This window comes from Helianthus annuus, chromosome 12 (assembly GCF_002127325.2).
Source record: "Helianthus annuus cultivar XRQ/B chromosome 12, HanXRQr2.0-SUNRISE, whole genome shotgun sequence".
Lineage (NCBI taxonomy): Eukaryota > Viridiplantae > Streptophyta > Magnoliopsida > Asterales > Asteraceae > Helianthus > Helianthus annuus.
The window spans coordinates 136835317-136856536 of record NC_035444.2 but is presented as its reverse complement, the minus strand read 5'-3'; the positions used below and the strand labels follow the sequence as shown (position 1 = coordinate 136856536).

At 37.7% G+C, this 21220-nt stretch overlaps 1 protein-coding gene and 1 long non-coding RNA gene across 2 annotated transcripts; one reads left to right on the top strand and one right to left on the bottom strand.

Annotated features, from left to right (window-relative positions):
* Positions 1 to 6728: 6728 nt before the first annotated feature.
* LOC118484974 lies at positions 6729 to 8172 on the bottom strand. The gene is made up of 2 exons (XR_004875342.1): positions 8069 to 8172; positions 6729 to 6915 (listed from the first exon to the last, which is right to left on the bottom strand). It is a non-coding gene; the product is annotated as an uncharacterized LOC118484974 (long non-coding RNA).
* On the top strand, positions 7956 to 11074 carry LOC110895575 (BTB/POZ domain and ankyrin repeat-containing protein NPR1). Its single transcript, XM_022142897.2, has 4 exons — positions 7956 to 9126; positions 9618 to 10374; positions 10455 to 10631; positions 10716 to 11074. The coding sequence occupies exons 1-4, from the start codon at positions 8575 to 8577 to the stop codon at positions 10949 to 10951; spliced, it is 1722 nt and encodes a 573-aa protein (XP_021998589.1). The 5' UTR covers positions 7956 to 8574; the 3' UTR covers positions 10952 to 11074.
* Positions 11075 to 21220: the final 10146 nt, after the last annotated feature.

Genomic DNA, 21220 nt, shown 5'->3' with positions numbered 1-21220 from the left:
TTATAATAATACCTAAAGTGAAACGGAGAATTAGAAACTTAATATTATCTGATGGCACTCTGGATGGTATTTAGACTTGAATTTAAGAATTTTGCCTTAAAATAAATTTTAAGGTAAATTACTTATATAAGGTAATGGATACTGGTATGACGGTTAGCAGGCAATAGCACTTAATTGCTATTTATTCCTGCTTATTGATATTATTTGGTCCAGAATAAGATATGTTATGGGGATACAAATTTCCTTGATAAAAGCCCTAATAAAAGAGGCACTTTTTGAAAAGATACTATTTATGGGAAATAGAAAATTTTCTCCGGCAAAACTGGGTATAGAGTAGCAGACTCTCCAGCTTGACCGGACATATTGAGATTACCGCTCCGGCGTGAACCGGATAAGACGGGGTAAATGATATGTCAAATCAGTGACAAGATTTCCCTAAATAGTATCATGACCAAATACCTGAGTGGTTCTTGTAAATTTAAATCTGTTAAATACATTGACCTGATAAATGATATGTTTATTTCAGCATATGAAAAATGAGATTATATAGATAGGTATATCTATAAGGAAATTCCAAAAACCCATAAGGATTGACAAATTGAAGTAAAGCACAAGCATCCATGTCTAGAATTCTTTATCAGGAATCTCTTTTCCAATATCAAACATTATTTTGTTTGATTATTTACCTCGTAACTCATACAAAGAGAACCCTTTAAAGATAGGATATCATCGAAAGTATAAAAAAAAATTTACAATGCACAAGTAAGAAACATATAAAGTTGTGATAATGCACAAGAAAACACATGAAACTTAAAATATACAGACGTTGAAATATATCACACACGACTTTCCAAGGCAAGACCTTTGAAAAGTATAAATTGGACACGATGACACCAATACTAATTCTGTCAATAGAAAACTACTAATTAGAAAGAAACACTCTTGCCACACGATTCTACAAACGACACAAATCTCGCTAAGGTACGTTCCATAATCACACTGCAAAAAGGAATCACCTACCTTTGTAAATTCTCTATTTTATTTTATTTCGACATTCCATAATAACATCACACTAGTATCATACGGAAATCCAAGTAAAGTTTTTATATTATTAAAATTCTGACTTCTGCCTATAATAAGTTAAACTCTCGTGTTTCTACTCCTTCTAATAGGCATCATACCATGAGGATTTCTTTCCTAGTAGCAAATTTTTACATTTCTTGGTAAAACCACACGTTCATTGTACGTATGGTTCATTCAAATTAGGAAGACCATAGGAGGACATTATACCAATTGTTGTTTAATCAAAAGTTCAAATATCATTTCGCTATAGTTGATCTTTGCATAGTAAAACCTCGTTTTACAAAGCAATGACTCTTTAATATCAAATCAATGAATTTCTTGAAAAACTCGATTTTCCATGGTTTCTGTTATAATGATGTTCGAACTTCCTTATTACCACTCGTTTTGTTCAAACCCAGTTAAATTGCTCACAATTCGTATTCAATTCCAGGTCCCATATGATATTTTAAGCCATCATATTCAAATTCAAAATAATCCCAATAAGCACTTTGATTCTCTTGAAACTATAACATGTTTTTGGCCTTCGATTTCACTAAAATATTTCTTTGATCACGATCACCTTCTGGTGACATCTCCACAAAATCTGAAGATTACGCTAATCTCGGATTTAAAATTTTTATATTAAATTTGCCTTATTAATTTATTCAATATAAGCAATCTTAAAACAATCATATACTCAGATAATGATACACAAATTCACCTCCTATTCCGATTTAAGTTTATGATAATATATCAGTATTTTAAATACCCTGGTTATTGTCAGGAGCAGATATTGAGTAGCCTAGCCTTAGTTAGGCATGGACTGATCACCTATGCTTAAACAAGGCAGCACTAACCAATATCCAACCATAATAATAACCATTTAATGTATATAAATTAAGTTATCATACTTATTTATTCCGACAGTCAAAAAGAACATTGTAAGCATTTGCATGCACTCTTAACTTTGTTAAGAAAAGAGAAATTGTATGCCAAATTCTCGAAGTATGAATTCTGGCTACAGGAAGTGCAAATTCTTAGGTCATGTGGGAAATCACGAAGGTATCCATGTGAATCCTTCTAAACTAGAAACAATTACTAAAAATAAAGGGTTCCACAAACAGCCATAAAAGTTCGAAGTTTTCTAGGTTTAACTGGATACTATAGACAATTTATTAAAGATTGTTCCAAGATAACTAAACCCTTAACTAAGCTAAACCTGTAAAATAGTTAAGTTTGAGTGAGGACCTAGACAAGAAGAAGTTCTTAAGATATTAAATCAAAGGTTAACAAGTGCTTCAATTTTAGCATTGCCAAAAGAAACTGAAGATTTTGAAGTATATGGTGATACTTCAAAATTAGGAATAGAATGTGTGTTGATGCAACGCAAAAAGGTAATTGCGTATGCCTTCAAGCACTTGCAAAAAGCACGAGGAAAATTTTACAACTCATGATTGAGAATTAGGAACTATAATTTTGCCCTTAAGATTTGGAGACATTATCTGTAGATACAGATCACAAAAGATAAAGGTACGTATTTGGGCAAAACAAACTAAACATGAGGCAAAGAAGATGAATGGAAATCCTAAATGAGTACAACTGTGAAATCCAGTATCACGAAGAAAAGCAAATGTAGTTGCAGATGCTTTAAGTCATAAGTATCATGAAAAGCAAGAGTGAGTCCATGCTCTTAGATTAAGATCTACGGTTAGATTTAATGAAGCAACTAAAGAAAGTTCAAGAAACAGCAATCGAAGACGATGCTGAAGGAATGAAAGGACAAGCCAAAGAATTAAAACAAGGAAGTGATAGAATTTGGAGATTCCCTAAGAAAACAATTGGGTACCTAAGCAGGGAAAATTAAGAAATAAGATTCTAGATAGATCTAGGTATACCATGTACCCAGGTAACAACCAGATATACCAAGATTTAAGAAATAACTTTTGGTGAATAGGAATAAAAAAATGGACATAGCCAGTCATGTATCTAAGTGTCTCACCTGTTCACAAGTTAAGGCAGAGCACTAGAAACCTTCAGGATTACTCCAACAATTAGAAATGCTTATATGGAAATAGGAACTCTTAACAATAGATTTTGTTACTAAGTTACCCAAAACCAGAAAAGGTAATAAAGCGATTTGAGTAATCATGGATCGATTTACCCAAATCAGCTCATCTTCTAAACTATGAAAGAAACCTTTAGCATAGAAAGGTTAACCAAGTTGTACATAGATGAAACAGTATCCTTACATAGAGTTCCACTCTCCGTTGTATCGGACAGAGATAGTCGTTTCACTTTTCATTTCTGGAACAAGTTTCCAAATAGCAATGAAAACACGACTAAATTTAAGTACAGCTTATCATCCCCAAACAGACGGACAAAGTAAAAGAACCATTCAAAACCTTGGAAGACATGCTGCGAGCATGTGTGATAACCATTCAAGTAGGATAACCACTTACCCTTAATTAAATTCTCCTATAGCAATAATTATCATTCAAGTATCAAAACTGTCCCATTCGAAGCACTGTACAGACGCAAGTGCAAAACCCCAGTTTGTTAAGCAGAAATAGGAGAAAGTTAATTATCAGATCCTAAAATTGTACAAGAAACCCCAGACAAAATAACTCAAATCAAAGAAAGACTGAAAACAGCTCGAGATCGTCAGAAGAACTATGCAGATAATCGTCGTAAACCTTTAGAATTTCATGTAGGAGATAAGGTACTTTTAAAAGTTTCTCCTTGGAAAGGTATAGTACGATTCGGTAAGAAAGGAAAGCTAAGTCCGAGATACGTTGGACCATTCCCTGTGATTCAACGAATAGGACCAGTAGCTTATCAGTTACAACTACCAGAAGAATTGGCTGGAGTACATGATATATTTCATGTATCCAATCTCAAGAAATGTCTATCAGACAAATCCCTGGTAGTACCTCTTCAAAATATAGAGATAAATGAAAAAAATTAAAATTCATAGAGAAACCATTGGCTATCGAAGATCGAAAAGTCAAATTCCTCAAAGCATAAACGACTGGGTTGGTCAAAGTCAAGTGGAATTCAAAGAGAGGGCCACAATACAATTGGGAGCTGGAATCCGAAATAAAGCAAAAATATCCACATCTCTTCCAGTAAATCTCGAGGACGAGATTTTTCTTAAGGTGGGGAGAATGTAACAACTGTCACTAAAATCCATAATTAGGATGGTAATTAGCTATTAAGAAAACCCTAATTGAGAAACCCAAGTAATTCTGCACTAACCCTAAAAGTTCCAGAACAATCAGAATCAGGATCAGGGCCCCTAAAACTCAGGGGGGGATAAACCCTAGCCAACGATTATCTTCATAACTCTTTATCAAAATCGAATTTTATAAAACGGTCGACTCATCCAGCCTAGTTACACACGTAGCTACCCTATGAAAATAGGTGACCACTCGCGTAGCGCGACACCTATAGGGGGTACCCCTCGCGCTACGCGACGGTGTCAAATTTTCAGTATATATAGAGGGGGTTGGGACTTGAATTCAGGTGTTACTGCGACGTTAAAATTCATAATATACGTCGAGTTATAAGCAAAACAGTCCAACACACACACACAATTATCGAAACGCTGCCGCAATCAGGGTAATAACTCGATCGCTATTACGATTCAACGTCCGATCGATTATAACTATCCAACGATAGTCCAGGTGCTGCTCAATTGAGCTTGTACTTTGATTATTCATCGTGATTTCGACTTGAATATTAGAGTGCTGTTCGAATTCGGACTATGCTCTGTTATTCGTTGTGAATCCGATTGAATTATCGAGTATTGCACTGATTAATTGTTGTGAAGGTTTAATCTCGTGAATTGACGTAACTGCTGTAATAAGTTACCTACCTAGTTGTGTGCACTAGATTACAAAGCTAACTCAATAGGCTAAGCTCTACCTGTATAAATCTGCAATATATCAAGGCTTATCTGTAGACTAAACTTTGGCCGTATGAATCTGCATGATTATAATGTGAGTCATTCCCCTTTTATAAACTCTTTTCTCACAGTTTGTGAGTCATTCTTCTTTTTAAATTGTTTTCTCACAGTTTGTGAGTAAGTATTACAATACCTCAAATTATTTTCAAAGGTTATAATTACAGGGATTAAGTCATTGTAATCACCAAATTACAGCTGGTATGTGGGGTATTGTGCACATTACTGTTATTATCACTCTATGTGAGTGAATATTACTCTATGTGAGTTATTATTACTCTGTGTGAGTACACCGTCACTATTAGGGCAACGGGACCCAATAGTGGTATGACCACAGTCACAGAAATGAATCGAGTGACAAATACCCATTCTTGATAATTGGTTGATAGAAACATTGTAATCGCTCTTAATACTGTAAATTATAACTAACGGGTCGTTTTAGAAAACAGAATGATTCACTCAGTATTTCCCGCTGACAAAACCTTTTTAAAACGCGTTTCAGGTAATTACAGTAGATTGGAGTAAGGATTAGATCCAGCACTGAAGAACTTCAAGAAGTGGCTTATTTCATTAATTAAATCAAAATTAAGAAATATCGTTTTTATATTAAAAGCTACCTTTGTAAAACATGGGTTTATCCCATCTATTTAATAAATAAAATCCGGTGTTTTTAAACTCTGATATTTTTCCTAACTCACGGTCCTGATGAAATTTCCGCTGCAATGTTTTTTTTTTAAATAAAAATAATCACCGGTACCACGGGACTGCTCACGACACCCGATTCCGTCCAGGGTGGGTCGGGGGTCGTGACAGGTACAATGGAAGCTAAAGATCCAGACTGAGGAATAAATGGCTCTAATATGAGTGGTGGAGGGATCTCGGTCATAATCTCAACAGTATCAGTGTGTGGAACTACTAGTGGCTCTAATGGTCGAGTCGTGATAACAGTGGTGTCCACTACTGGCGCTACTCCATATGATCCTCCAATCATCGATGTACCCATGCCCAACTCATCGACTACCGGTGCCGTGCCAGATGGTTGTCCCATCTCAGAGACTGAGGAAGGAACAACGGAATCATCGTCATCAATCCACCCATTACTAGTGTGAGCGTAACCTGTGTCTATCTGACTGGCAAAGGCTGTGGAATCAGTGTAATATGACGAGGTAAAACTGGTCATATCAGCAGACTGAGAGACTGAGTGTGGTAGCTCTGGAAATACTGAGGTCGGAGAGGTCTTGAATTCCGGCTCGCTCTCGGAGTCGTGAATCTCGATAGTCTCGTGCACGTGCGACATCGGTGACACAATGTAACTGTACTAAGTAAGTGTGTGTTTAGGATGAATATATATATATATATATATATATATATATATATATATATATATATATAACACATAAGGCATAGACAAACAAGTTAACACGTATACACAGAAGTTCTTTATAGTTTTTATACATGGTTAAGATTCATTTTCATTTTGAATCTTTGGCTTCGCGATTTTTGGGATCTTAAATCTCAAAACTCTTTGGTTGAAGTCTAGAGTTTTTTAAGAAAACACGTAGTTCACTAACAACCATTGGCTCTGATACCAACTTCTGTCACACCCCAAAAATGTCGTAGCGAAAATACAAACGTGGCGGTGATGGAGGTTGGTACCCATAAACATCTTAGTGATCGATGCAATATTTATGTTGGACATTTGGTCTATTTTAAAACATAGTTTTAAGTTTCCACGTTCATCACAACTACGTCATAGTTGTTTGACCCTTAGGGGTCTTATTACACACGGTCCAAAAAGTAGTTTAAAAGTGTCCAAACATTATTTAATTACAATAGCATCACACAACCACAAGGCAACACAAGCCAAAATTCCCGAAGCAGAACTCATGTACCTGAAGAACACGTAAAAATCAAGTGTCAACACAATGGAGGGTGAGTTCACATATCCAAATTTATAACAAGTTGTATAAGGAAAAACTTTTTTATTATAAATTTTTAGTGATTTAAAACATCCACATAGGTTTAAGAAAGTTAATATTATTTCCTTTGTAAAGTCCATGGTTAATTCATCCGGAGTAGTTTAATAAACAAGTCTCTGATGAAAACTTGTACCCACAGTTTTTGTTATTAAATTCAGTCATTCTTTCAGTTTCGTAAGTTTGCAAGACGTTACGAGTTATATATTACGATTGAGGTTCTAATCAATACTAGACAATTATAGAATACAATTCGCCGCTGCGTGGACCAAAGCTACCGGTGACGACGGGGTTGTCAACCCGATAGATCTATCAACAATTCCATGTGTGCAATACTTAAATGATTAAAAATTAGCACGTATGCATACTATTTTGGTAAATATTTTTAAAACAACACCATTTTGTTAAATACTTTTTCCACCAACACTCTTTTAGAAAAAAAAAAAAACTCATGTTATGTATCTATATATTTTGGTGGATTCTTCATAATCTTAGATTATGATAAAAAAAAATGCAGATTGTATTTTTAAATGAATATATAATCTTCATTTGTTTTCATTTGCCTATGTTCATGAACATTTGTTTGGGTTCACATGCATTAGTCAAACCTTCAGTAAGTATTCATAAACATGTTCATTTCCTTAATGAATGGACACGAGCAAGAAATCTCGTTCGGTAAGCGTTCGTGAACTGTTCATGAACATGTTCATTCCTTAAAAGGATGAGCTCGGCACCAACCGATACCGATACGAAAATACACGACATATTTCGGTACCGGTATTTGAAGGTACAAACGGGTAAATACCAAACTAGTACTGAAAACGCCAAAAATTGGTACCAAAAATATTTTGGTTCTCTAAATTCGATACCGGTTTCAAACCAGTACCTGATACCATTTGCTCATCCCTATTTGTTACTGAATAAACACAACCTAGGGCTTCTATTTGAAGAACCACAAGATGAATTCGTAGTTGGTATAACATTGACGAACCAAAAGAAAGTATGGTTGATTAGCAATGAAGGTGATATAAAATGGAAAATAAATAAAAAAATAATAATAAAACTTGACCTGATGGATCCTTACACGGCAAGCGTGACGACGTTGACTGCGTATGCATAACCCAGCAAGCCACAATGACATCACCATCTGCGTCACCTCAACTACTTCATCATCCATCTCTCTTTCTCTCTCTACAATCCGACAACCGTTTACGAGAAACCTCCGCGAAATTTCCTGCTTTCCGCACCCTACCCTACCCCCCTGCTTCGATTCATCAGTTATTCTCCTGTTTTCGCGTTTGTTTCGTGTTTTTCATCGGTTTCTGCTTGTTGATGTTGGTTATTTGAAGTTGTAATCGGAATCTGATTCAGTTCTCATTTGGAGTTTTAATTTTAATTGGGTGTCGCTTCTCAATTGATTTGATTTAGGGTTTCTTGATTTTTAATTGTTATTTGGTACAGTACTAGTTTTAAAGCTTAAGGTACAAGTTACTAGAGCACAAAATGTGCATCTCACAAGAGAAAATCCCCAATTTGTGAGATCCTTCCTTGTGTTTGTCAAATTTTGTTTGATTAATGGCAAATTACTCTGAGCCATCATCATCCATAAGCTTTACTTCACCTTCTCATATCTCCAATGGCTCTAATGGACACAACAGTTTCCAATGCTCTTCGATCGCTGATACGCGCTCAAATCTTGAAATTATTAGCTTAAACAAGCTTAGTAGCAGCCTGGGAAAGCTCTTGACTGAAACTGATTCCAGTTATAGTGATGCAATAGTAGTGGTTGAAGGCAATGATGTGTGTGTTCATAGGTGTATTTTAGCTGCTAGAAGTACCTTTTTCTGCAATCTGTTTAAGGAAAGTAAAGACTGTGTTGAAGAAAATGGTAAAGTCAAGTACATTATGACTGATATTTTGCCGTTTGGGCATGTTGGGTATGATGCTTTTACGGTGTTCTTGAGTTTTTTGTATGCTGGGAAACTGAAGTCATCACCACCGGAGGTTTCGACTTGTGTTCATGGCGGATGCCCGCATGATGCCTGCAGGCCAGCTATTGCATTTGCTGTTGAACTGATGTACGCCGCGGTTGTTTTTCAGGTTCCTGAGTTGGTTCCCCTGTTTCAGGTATTGGCATTTCATCCTTTGGATGTTTTGTACTGATTTTACAATGTTTTGGAGGGAATTTTACTTTTTATGAAAAACTACAAGAAATAGGAATATGTTTCATGTTTCTTGCACTAGCAACATCAACGCCATGTCACATATTGGGGGGTGTTTGTATGTTAGCCGACTTGTGACCGATTGAATATGTTTTTTGGGTCAAAAGGGTGCAACCACTTTCGATCTGTATTGTCAATTTTTTTTTTAACTTTGTTGGCGATTCAGGTCATGGTTAGAAGTCTGATTAAGTCTGTTGACTCTGTCTGTCCTAGTTAACTCGGGAGAACATAGTAAGACAGTTAGTAATCCATGACTGATTATAGTTGAATCGTTAATTGGCAGGTTTTAGGTTTTAACCCAAGAATTTTCTGTTTGTTGTGTGTAGTTTAATGTATTTTTTAGTTTACTCACAACTGTCAAAAAGTTCCAAGTTAATTTGTATGATAAAAATGCAGCGACGCCTTCTCAACTTTATCGAAAAGGCTCTTGTTGAAGATGTGATTCCAATACTTTTGGTGGCATTTCATTGTGAGTTAACTCAGATCTTGACTCAGTGTGTTCACCGAATTGCTCGGTCAGACCTGGATGATGTCTCTCTCGAGAAAGAGCTCCCTCCAGAAGTTTCGAAAGACGTAAAGTTGCTTCGTAGCAAGTCTTTGGACGGTAAAGATCCCGTGGGTAAATCGGAGGAGGCTGCATTACGGGAAAAACGAATTAGGCAAATACATAAAGCGTTGGACTCGGATGATGTAGAGTTGGTCAAACTTCTGTTAAGTGAGTCAAACATAACGTTAGATGAAGCCAATGCATTACACTATACGGTTGCATATTGTGACCCGAAAGTTGTGAAGGAAGTGCTGAGTTTAAATATGGCGGATGTAAATCGTAGAAATGCTAGAGGGTATACCGTGCTTCATGTTGCTGCAATGCGTAAGGAACCATCGATTCTTGTTTCTCTTTTGAGCAAACAGGTATCGGTTTTGGAGGTAACTCAAGATGGGCGAAGTGCGGTTGGGATATGCAAGCAGTTAACGAGGCCAAAGGATTATAATGCAAAAACCGAACACGGGGAAGAAGCAAACAAGGATAGACTATGCATCGATGTGTTGGAACGAGAGATTATTAGGAACTCAATGGGGGGAGATGTACCGATGTCGTCTACAGCTATGGCCGATGACTTGCACATGAAGTTACTTCATTTAGAAAACCGAGGTAACGATCTTTTGTCGATGTGTTCATGTGAATTTCGTTTTTACCCTTTATTGAATTGTACTGATTTGGGTTTTTCGTAGTTGCATTTGCGCGATTGCTGTTTCCTACTGAAGCAAAACTAGCGATCGAGAGCGCCCATGCTCAGATAATGTCAGCAACCAACGGTTTGAACGGGAATTTGAAAATGGATTTGAACGAGACACCATCGGTGCAGCATAAAAGGCTAGTTTTGCGTATAGAATCCCTCTCGAAAACGGGTACGCTTACTTCATTATGCTAACTATGGTTAAAACGAACTATGGTTAAACCAACCTAACATTTATAACTTTTTGGATGCACAGTCGAGATGGGTCGGCGTTTCTTCCCAAATTGTTCAGAAGTACTCGACAAGTTCATGTTGGACGATTTGCCCGATGTGTTTTATCTGGAGAAGGGGACTCCAGAAGAGCAAGTAATCAAACGGACACGCTTCGTGGAGCTTAAAGAAGACGTTCAACGCGCGTTCTCCAAGGACAAAGCTGAGCAACCGAATGACTTGACACAAGGCATCAAGAACAGATCCCGAAAATACTCGTGAAATATGTTTTTAAGCATGTAATATAACTTTTGTTTTGGTCGAGATCATACATATCAGTTGTAGTTACAGAAATGTTTAAAACAAGTTATGCAAAGTGATAATATTGAGAGTTGTTTTTATATATATATTTCTTTTAATAATATGCTAATAGTCAATTACGGTGAGTATTTTAGTCCCACTTTTACTAATAAAATAACGTAGAGAGAGAAAACTGTTTTCATGGAATATTATTATTTAATTAAAAGATTATAAGTATGTACTTGATTAGTTTTTTCTGTTAAAAAGTTCAATTTGGACAAGGATTTCAAAGTACGTTTCCTCATCATGCAGAAAAGTTTGAACTTTTAATACAAGAAAGGGATTGTGACCTGCAAATAAATAATTTTGCTTATTTAAACTATAGAAAAGTTACCTGATATTTGTTTAAATAATTAACCACCCATTCAGGTCGATCTTGAACAAAGTTAGAAAGCAGAGATGATTTCTCCGTGCGGGTTTCTAGTGGCATTTTAGGGGTGGGATAAGACTTTAGAATCAATAGGTCCTGGGTTCAATTCCCATAAGGGGGGTTTTCCCATATTTATTGAGTTTCCTCCTAAATTGGTGTATAGGCATTATGTCTAGTGGAGATGGATATGATCGGGTGGTTCCACTGGTGGCACGATCATACTGCAGTGGTCCGTCAGTGATCCAAATTTGCTGTTAAAAAAAAGATGAAAATGTGAAATCATGAGTGAGATGGTTTGTGATTTGGATGTGTATATAAGTAAACTCTTAAATGTTTGTTACGGATCTTACTTGCTACTGCTCTAAAGTTGTTGCTGATGTGTTATGAGTTTGTGTAAGTTACGGACCGTTAAAAAGAGTTGTTACCAAGGTGTATAGCTAGAAATATTCCCATCGACAAGACATAATTCTCATATTACAAGTATTACTTACTGTCAATGCTCAAGACAAGTTATTTCTGATAGCAACTTGCTACCAAATATCAAGTTACCACTGAGAGTAGCTACTAACTACAAAGTTCCTACCGGCGAAACGGTTTCAAGTGTGTTGCAAGTCACTTCTAGGGTAATTTGTATCTAACACCAGTAAACATATAAAGGAAGTTTTTGTTTGTAGAGATAAAAAAAACGGATTGAGAGATTACAAGTACGATTTTTGATTTTCAACGTTCTTCGATTAAATAGAATTTATAAACCCTAATTTAATTGTTTTTGTTCTTTCACCACGTATCATACATATTACCAATTAGACATGTGTTTATGAGAAACTGATTCTCAAACGTGGTGTCAGAGTTGGTTTTCAAATCAATTGATCTTGAAAATTTACCAAATTTTTGCAAATCAAATCCATAGAGAAGGATTAGTCGGATAACATAATGGATCTACAAACAAATCACCCAAGTTGGTTATATGGGCAAATTCGTCATATGGAAACGTATTATGAAACACTTCGTTGTTAATTTTTTTGATGGTGGGATTGTTTTTTGATGTGCTTTATACATGTTAAATAATCCTTATATAGTGCGTCTTTTACCATGAAATCGTTAATATCAGGTCTTATCCGTGTCATAAGGGAATTTGCAAGAATTCTGAATCAACAGGATCCTTTGAGGTATTCAACACAGGTGAAACAAAAATCACTAGAGCCTTGAATCACTGGAAATTCACTAGGTCTGTCCAAGTGAGGATGCACCTCCTACCAACAAATGGCCAAACAGAAAGATTACAACTCTACCCCTCATCAGTACAAACCAAGGAGTCTGATCAAAGTGCTGAAATAAAAGCATTGGTACAGAACCAAAAAGAACTGATGAGCATGGTACAAAATTTATCAATGAGTCAAAACAATGGTCAAAGTGATTGTTCAGGTCTAGATGGATGCAGGCCTGCAAGTTCACAAGCCTGGGTTCCAAAGGAATATCACTGAAAAGATATATATATATATATATATATATATATATATAGGATAAGGATCATGTGAGAAGTGATAGGCTAGTTGAGAAACTTGAGAAGCATTCTGGACCACACATTTTTCTAAGCCTTTCGTAATATACACATATGTATAGTTTAAAATTGACTATATACATATGTGTATAACTCAATATACATATATGTATATAGTCAATTTTAAACTATACATATGTGTATATTACGAAAGGCTTAGAAAAATGTGTGGTCCAGAATGCTTCTCAAGTTTCTCATATAGGGTGGACTTCTCTTAGGATCCCTACCCTATACATATATATATATATATATATATATATATAGTGTGAGGTTCATGCGAGAACCACCCTTATTGCGAGAACCGCGAGAACCAATGTGAAAACGAAATAAAATCTAAAAAAAATCAAAAAAGCACTCAAAAATTTTTTATTTTTTTTTAAATATTTTTCTTCAAAAAATCGCTATATTTCGTTACCATAAAAAAATGTTTTTTTTCGAGTAACAGTTATCCATGCACATGTGCATATGTATCATTACTTCGACAAATTCAGTAATACGTTATCAGGAATAGACAATTGCACTTTAATTTACAATAACATTCGTAATACACTACTTTTTACATTACCAATATTCAAAATGCACATGTGCATCATTAGGTATAACCATGATATAACGTGTTTTGGTACAAAAAAAGTTTGTGATTTTGAATGGAGAAGTAGGCCCATATACATGTTTTTTGGTTAGTTATATCTAGTGGTTGATGGTTTGGTTATAGTTGTCAATTTATGATGTAATATGTTGATTGGATGGTATAAATGGTGTTTACATACATGTAATAAAGTGAAAATATTGGTAATGGTATTGTATTATGGATGGTAGTAGGTAATGGTAGTGTATTATGGATGGTATGATAGATGAAAGGGAAAGTGTATTCAAAGTAGTGTACCAAAACACCTTATTTCATATTGATACATATAGATGCACATGTGCATTTCTAATATTGGTAATGTAAAAAGTATTGTATTACACATGGTAGTGTAAATGAAAGTTCAATTGTCTAATAGTTGTAATGAATTACAGAATTTCTCAAAGAAATGACAAAGATGCACATGTGCATGTTTGTGTATTATGGATAGAACGATAGATGAAAGAGAAATTACTGTAACAAAACACCTTATTTCATGTTGATACATATAGATGCACATGTGCATTTCTAATATTGTTAACGTAAAAAGTAGTGTATTACACGTGGAGTAAGTGTTGTCTAAATGAAATGATCGAATGATTAAGCAATGCGATCGATTTACGACTATGAATAGTAGGAAGTAACAATGCGATAAAGCTAATCAATCAATAATCAAGTTAATCGATTCACCAATCAAACTCGAGACTCGAATTATGCGAACTCTGGAATTGTTATACGTGCGTGTGTGCCTTATGTATTACTTGTGCGTGTTTACTTGTATGTATGGTGTGGTGTTCAAGCGAATCAATCGAAAATCGAATCGAAACTCGAAAAGCAATCGAACTCAATCGAAACCGACATCGAAAAGTGATTTATAGAAGATTGTATGTTAGATATAGTAGTTGGGACTGAAAGTAATTTGGCTAGGAACTCTATCGTATTCATATCTTCGTCCATCGAAATCGAAACATCGAAAATCGTCGCGAAATACTCAAAGTGGGTCGCGGATCGAACAGGAGGCATCCTGATTGAACAGGCCAGCCGACCGACTAGCATCTTCCTAGCCGATCGAGCAGACCATTCGATCGGAGCTCCTGGCCGATCGGCTGCTACTTTCCTCTTTTGGAGCCTATAAATAGGGCTGTCATTGTCACACTTTATATTTTTGGAAAGCTCTGACCGAACCAGCCTTCTTCTTCACCTTTTCTCAGATTTCTCTCAACTCCGGTAAGTTTTCACTCTAATTCTTGGACGTTTTTGATCATTGCATGATTCTACACCTTTCTATCTTTCAAAACTTGATTTCTAACCATGAAATCACCAAGATCTAAGTGTTCTTGGGTGATGTCATCATGGTGTTCTTGAAGAACACCAAACTTTGGCCTCATTCAACCATGAATAGCTTAGATCTGACCGGTTTCCACATAAACGAACTAAGATTTGTAAGAATCTTAACATTTTTATGAATGATTTCCAACTTTCTTCAACCTTTTACACTCAAAACCTTACAACCGGTAGAAACGGAGCTTGAACCGGCTAACCAATCATCCTAACAGTTAAGAGGTTCAAGATTCGGATTCTATATACAAGGTTCGCCGATTTCGGGTTAAACGTCGACTTATCGTTCCGAGCAGTTCACCGGCCGGATTTGGGTGATTCCTGTCCGAACCGGTGCAACAAGTAAGAACCCACGTTATACAGTTTAACTCGCCATCAAGTTACCTTAAAAGCATGACGAATAATCAAACAGCCAAGTGTTAGACGAAAGGCCGACCAGGTCAGAAATGCTGGCCGAACGGCTAGGCTGTTCAAACAGTCCAGCCGATCGGACATACCAGCCGATCGACCGGGCTAGCCGATCGGCTAGCACATGGTCTCACACTTTTCAAACTTTACGAAGTATGCTATTGACGAAGTGATGTTCGATCGAGTATGCTACTCGATTGGTAAACATTACTCTTCGGATCATGAGATACTATGCTTCAACACTCAATTGATTTTACAACTCGTTCATAGTAGGGAATGCCAGCCGATCGAACAGTCTGTTCGATCGAGCGACATTCTGTTGAGAATCACTTCTAAAGTTCCCAGCCGATCGGTTAAGCCGGCCGATCGAACGGACCGTTCAATCGATCCACCTGAAAGGTAAGGACATTTTAGTGTTCTCATATACTACAACGAAAACTTCAAAAGTTCAAACCATCATACACAAACACACCAGAGGAAGAAACAATCCACTCGAATGGCCCAGCCGATCTGTTCAACAGACATACCAGCCGATCGAACAGCCCGTTCGATCGAACCTGCCGTTCGATCGACCAGCCTATTCGATCCATCCGCACTTGTTTACGTTTCCACGTTACTCATTGTTATGCTATCGAACTATTCAGGCTAACCCTACTCCCAGCGCTCCCTTCAATCCACAACCAATCACTGTGAGTATACCCGATCCCTTTTTGCTTTTAGCACTTTTGGGTGTTACATACGTTGCTTATATCAAAACACAAACGATCACACTACTCAAACTATTTGAACGCTAACCAATATGCATGTATTACGTGACTTAATGAATGCCTGTTGATTGTGTTTACACGTGGAATGCTGTCTACCTGCCTTAACGACGTAGTACTATAGTTTGGACTCAGCACCCGTTCACACGGGGGTTGTTAAGGACAATTACTTGCATGGATTACGGTGGTAATCATGTATTGCAAACCATCTCGGACGGTCAACCCGCAGTCATTGGTATCGATAGGTCCATGTCGATAATTAACATGCTTCATTTCCCTCTGTGTACGTGCTAGTTATGCGTAAACTATCCAAACTCTATATGCTATTATCAAACTTGTATGCTCACCTTTACATTATATGTATTGACTTTATTTTAACGTATGTGACAGGTATTTAGGATGCTTATGTGCTAGGAAAGCGAGGCTAGAATAAGTTCCTAGAAGCCCCCAACAAATGGTTGTCTGCCAAGAACAAGCGTCTGGGGCTAGAATAAGTTCCTAGAAGCCCCCAACAAATAGTTGGAACAAACACCTGCCATTGGTGGAATTCTCGTACAATAATAGCTATCATGCCAGCATCCAACTGGCACCTTTCGAGGCTTTGTATGGTAGAAGATGTCGATCGCCTATTATATGGCACGAGATCGGTCACTCGACTAACCGGTCCCCAGATTCTACAAGAAACGACTGACAGAATCCACCAGATTCGAGACAACTTGGTGAAAGCTCGGAACAGATAGAAAAGTTACGCCGATAGAAGACGCAAGCCCCTTGAATTTGACGTTGGCGACTACGTACTCCTAAAGGTGTCCCCTTGGAAGGGTGTAGTCAGATTCGGCAAGAAGGGGAAACTGGCGCCTCGATATGTTGGACCTTTTAAGATTCTGGAAAGGATCGGAAAGGTCGCCTACAGACTCGAACTACCGGAGGAGCTCAGTAACGTCCACCCGACTTTCCATGTGTCTAACCTCCGAAAATACCTTGCTGATCATGATCTAATCGTACCACTCGATGATCTTCAGGTCAACGAAACCTTGCACTTCGTGGAAAAGCCTGTCGAAATCATGGATCGCCAAACCAAGCAACTCAGGCGCTCACGCATCCCTATCGTGAAGGTCCGATGGGAGGGCAAACGAGGCGCGGAGTTCACTTGGGAACTCGAAAGCGACATGAAGGCCAAGTACCCGCAGTTGTTTAAATAGATCTGAAGCGTCAAATTGGTCAAACGACTCACGGTGATGTGCAGTTTCGAGCCTAATTTCGGGACGAAATTCCCTAAACAAGGGGAGGCTGTAACACCCCGTGTTTTCGAATGTCAAAGTCAAAGTCCAAGTCAACTTTGACTTCTTTGACTGTTAATGTTTCTTTTTTACTTTTTTTGTATTATGTGGAGTAAGTGTTGTCTAAATGAAATGATCGAATGATTAATCAATGCGACCGATTTACGACTATGAATAGTAGGAAGTAACAATGCGATAAAGCTAATCAATCAATAATCAAGTTAATCGATTCACCAATCAAACTCGAGACTCGAATTATGCGAACTCTGGAATTGTTATACGTGTGTGTGTGCCTTATGTATTACTTGTGCGTGTTTACTTGTATGTATGGTGTGGTGTTCAAGCGAATCAATCGAAAATCGAATCGAAACTCGAAAAGCAATCAAACTCAATCGAAACCGACATCGAAACGTGATTTATAGAAGATTGTATGTTAGATATAGTAGTTGGGACTGAAAGTAATTTGGCTAGGAACTCTATCGTATTCATATCGTCGTCCATCGAAGTCGAAACATCGAAAATCATCGCGAAATACTCAAAGTGGGTCGCGGATCAAACAAGAGGCATCCTGATCGAACAGGCCAGCCGACCGACTAGCATCTTCCTAGCCGATCGAGCAGACCATTCGATCGGAGCTCCTGGCCGATCGGCTGCCACTTTCCTCTTTTGGAGCCTATAAATAGGGCTGTCATTGTCACACTTTCTATTTTTGGAAAGCTCTGACCGAACCAGCCTTTTTCTTCACCTTTTCTCAGATTTCTCTCAACTCCGGTAAGTTTTCACTCTAATTCTTGTACGTTTTTTATCATTGCATGATTCTACACCTTTCTATCTTTCAAAACTTGATTTCTAACCATGAAATCACCAAGATCTAAGTGTTCTTGGGTGATGTCATCATGGTGTTCTTGAAGAACACCAAACTTTGGCCTCATTCAACCATGAATAGCTTAGATCTGACCGGTTTCCACATAAACGAACTAAGATTTGTAAGAATCTTAACATTTTTATGAATGATTTCCAACTTTCTTCAACCTTTTACACTCAAAACCTTACAACCGGTAGAAACGGAGCTTGAACTGGCTAACCAATCATCCTAACAGTTAAGAGGTTCAAGATTCGGATTCTATATACAAGGTTCGCCGATTTCGGGTTAAACGTCGACTTACCGTTCCGAGTAGTTCACCGGCCGGATTTGGGTGATTCCTGTCCGAACCGGTGCAACACGTAAGAACCCACGTTCTACAGTTTAACTCGCCGTTAAGTTACCTTAAAAGCATGACGAATAATCAAACAGCCAAGTGTTAGACGAAAGGCCGACCAGGTCAGAAATGCTGGCCGAACGGCTAGGCTGTTCAAACAGCCCAGCCGATCGGACTTACCAGCCGATCGACCGGGCCAGCCGATCGGCTAGCACATGGTCTCACACTTTTCAAACTTTACGAAGTATGTTATTGACGAAGTGATGTTCGATCGAGTATGCTACTCGATTGGTAAACATTACTCTTCGGATCATGAGATACTATGCTTCAACACTCAATTGATTTTACAACTCGTTCGTAGTAGGGAATGCCAGCCGATCGAACAGTCTGTTCGATCGAGTGACATCCTGTTGAGAATCACTTCTAAAGTTCCCAGCCGATCGGTTAAGCCGGCCGATCGAACGGACCGTTCGATCGATCGACCTGAAAGGTAAGGACATTTTAGTGTTCTCATATACTACAACGAAAACTTCAAAAGTTCAAACCATCATACACAAACACACCAGAGGAATAAACAATCCACTCGAATGGCCCAGCCGATTGAGCCTACCGGCCGATCGAACAGGACTGTTCAACAGACATACCAGCCGATCGAACAGCCCGTTCGATCGAACCTGCCGTTCGATCGACCAGCCTATTCGATCCATCCGCACTTGTTTACGTTTCCACGTTACTCATTGTTATGCTATCGAACTATTCAGGCTAACCCTACTCCCAGCGCTCCCTTCAATCCACAACCAATCAATGTGAGTATACCCGATCCCTTTTTGCTTTTAGCACTTTTGGGTGTTACATACGTTGCTTATATCAAAACACAAACGATCACACTACTCAAACTATTTGAACGCTAACCAATATGCATGTATTACGTGACTTAATGAATGCCTGTTGATTGTGTTTACACGTGGAATGATGTCTACCTGCCTTAACGACGTAGTACTATAGTTTGGACTCAGCACCCGTTCACACGGGGGTTGTTAAGGACAATTACTTGCATGGATTACGGTGGTAATCATGTATTGCGAACCGTCTTGGACGGTCACCCCGCAGTCATTGGTATCGATAGGTCCATGTCGATAATTAACATGCTTCGTTTCCCTCTGTGTACGTGCTGGTTATGCGTAAACTATCCAAACTCTATATGCTATTATCAAACTTGTATGCTCACCTTTACATTATATGTATTGACTTTATTTTAACGTATGTGACAGGTATTTAGGATGCTTATGTGCTAGGAAAGTGAGGCAGGAATAAGTTCCTAGAAGCCCCCAACAAATGGTTGTCTGCCAAGAACAAGCGTCTGGGGCATAGTTGTCTGTAGATGTTGTCCTCTGGCATTACAGCCAGAAAGCCAACAGAATAGGGGTCTAGAAGCAGATAAACAATTGCTGTAATAATATTTGAATCTGAGTTGTCGGAACAGAACTACTTGTTTGGTTGTTATCTGTAATAATATATTTGTTTATTCAGGATACGGTATGGGACGTATCTTTAACTGGATTTTATGAATAGTTGTTATGGAAACTTCTGGACAATCTGTTTCGCTCAGTGTCGCGCCCCGATGATTCCGCCATCGATTGGGGTGTGACACTTATCTTATAAAGGAGAAGGATCCATAATATCATTGACCTCATTGAAAAGTCTCCATTATATCATGCATTCATTGTTAACTGATGTGTCTAAAGACTACATGTTATTATAGTGTTAAAACCCACATTTTGATAGTTGTTTGTTGTAATCATTGCGTGGAATGGATTAAATGTTTGTTTCTGGTGTTTTACAAGTTCCTGAGTGAAATGGAGGATTTCCGAGCCAAAATTAGAGATTACTGAAGTTACGGAGGCGTCTATCTGATAAATGAAGAAGGAGAAACACTTGAATTCAATGGGCATATGTTAAAGTGCTCTATTGAAGCCCTATTAACTTAAACGAGGATGAGAAGTTTGAGCTCCTTCCTATACTCGACGATTGAAATTGCAGGTTTACGTTAAGCTGAAGATGCGTAAACTTAGTGCTTCTGGGAGGCAACCCGAGGGTTCGACAATCATTGAACTCTAAGAATTCGTATTCTGATCATCAAATTTGAAAGCATACTGCATTTCAGGGCTTACGACCCGTAAGCAATCCCTTACGGATCCTAACTAGGGAAATTGATCCCGCTTCGAAAACTGAGTCAAATATGGCACGTGTGCTAACCTTAGTTCACAGCCTGTAAGTCATGAAACCGCCTCATTCATACTGTAGTCTATATATTGAAAGTTTGAAACCCTAATTCTATCATTCTACACACTTGTATTCGAGAGTTCAGACATTCACAAAAGATGGTGAGTATTGAAGACTTGAAGGTATACTTTATCTTCTGTTCGTACTTTATTATCTTCTTTCTGTCAATTGTGATCTGTAGATTTTCAGAAAAAAAAGTTTTACTTCATAACAACACTGTTTTTAGCAGAAACTGAAAGCCCTAAATCATTATATCTAAAACTGAGCATATACGGTCCATGACGTTGTTCTGGTTTACAACTCGTAAACCAGTCAGTTGATTGGTAGTTGACGTATTTTCTTCAAGAAGTAGTTTAACATGGA

What these genes read in the sequence shown, in the direction of transcription:
- LOC110895575 (XM_022142897.2), top strand. Translation starts at nt 8,575, where the DNA reads ATGGCAAATTACTCTGAGCCATCATCATCCATAAGCTTTACTTCACCT. An exon ending in AGTTGGTTCCCCTGTTTCAG is followed by an intron (nt 9,127 to 9,617) that starts GTATTGGCATTT and finishes ATAAAAATGCAG; the next exon opens with CGACGCCTTCTCAACTTTAT. An exon ending in AGAATCCCTCTCGAAAACGG is followed by an intron (nt 10,632 to 10,715) that starts GTACGCTTACTT and finishes TTGGATGCACAG; the next exon opens with TCGAGATGGGTCGGCGTTTC.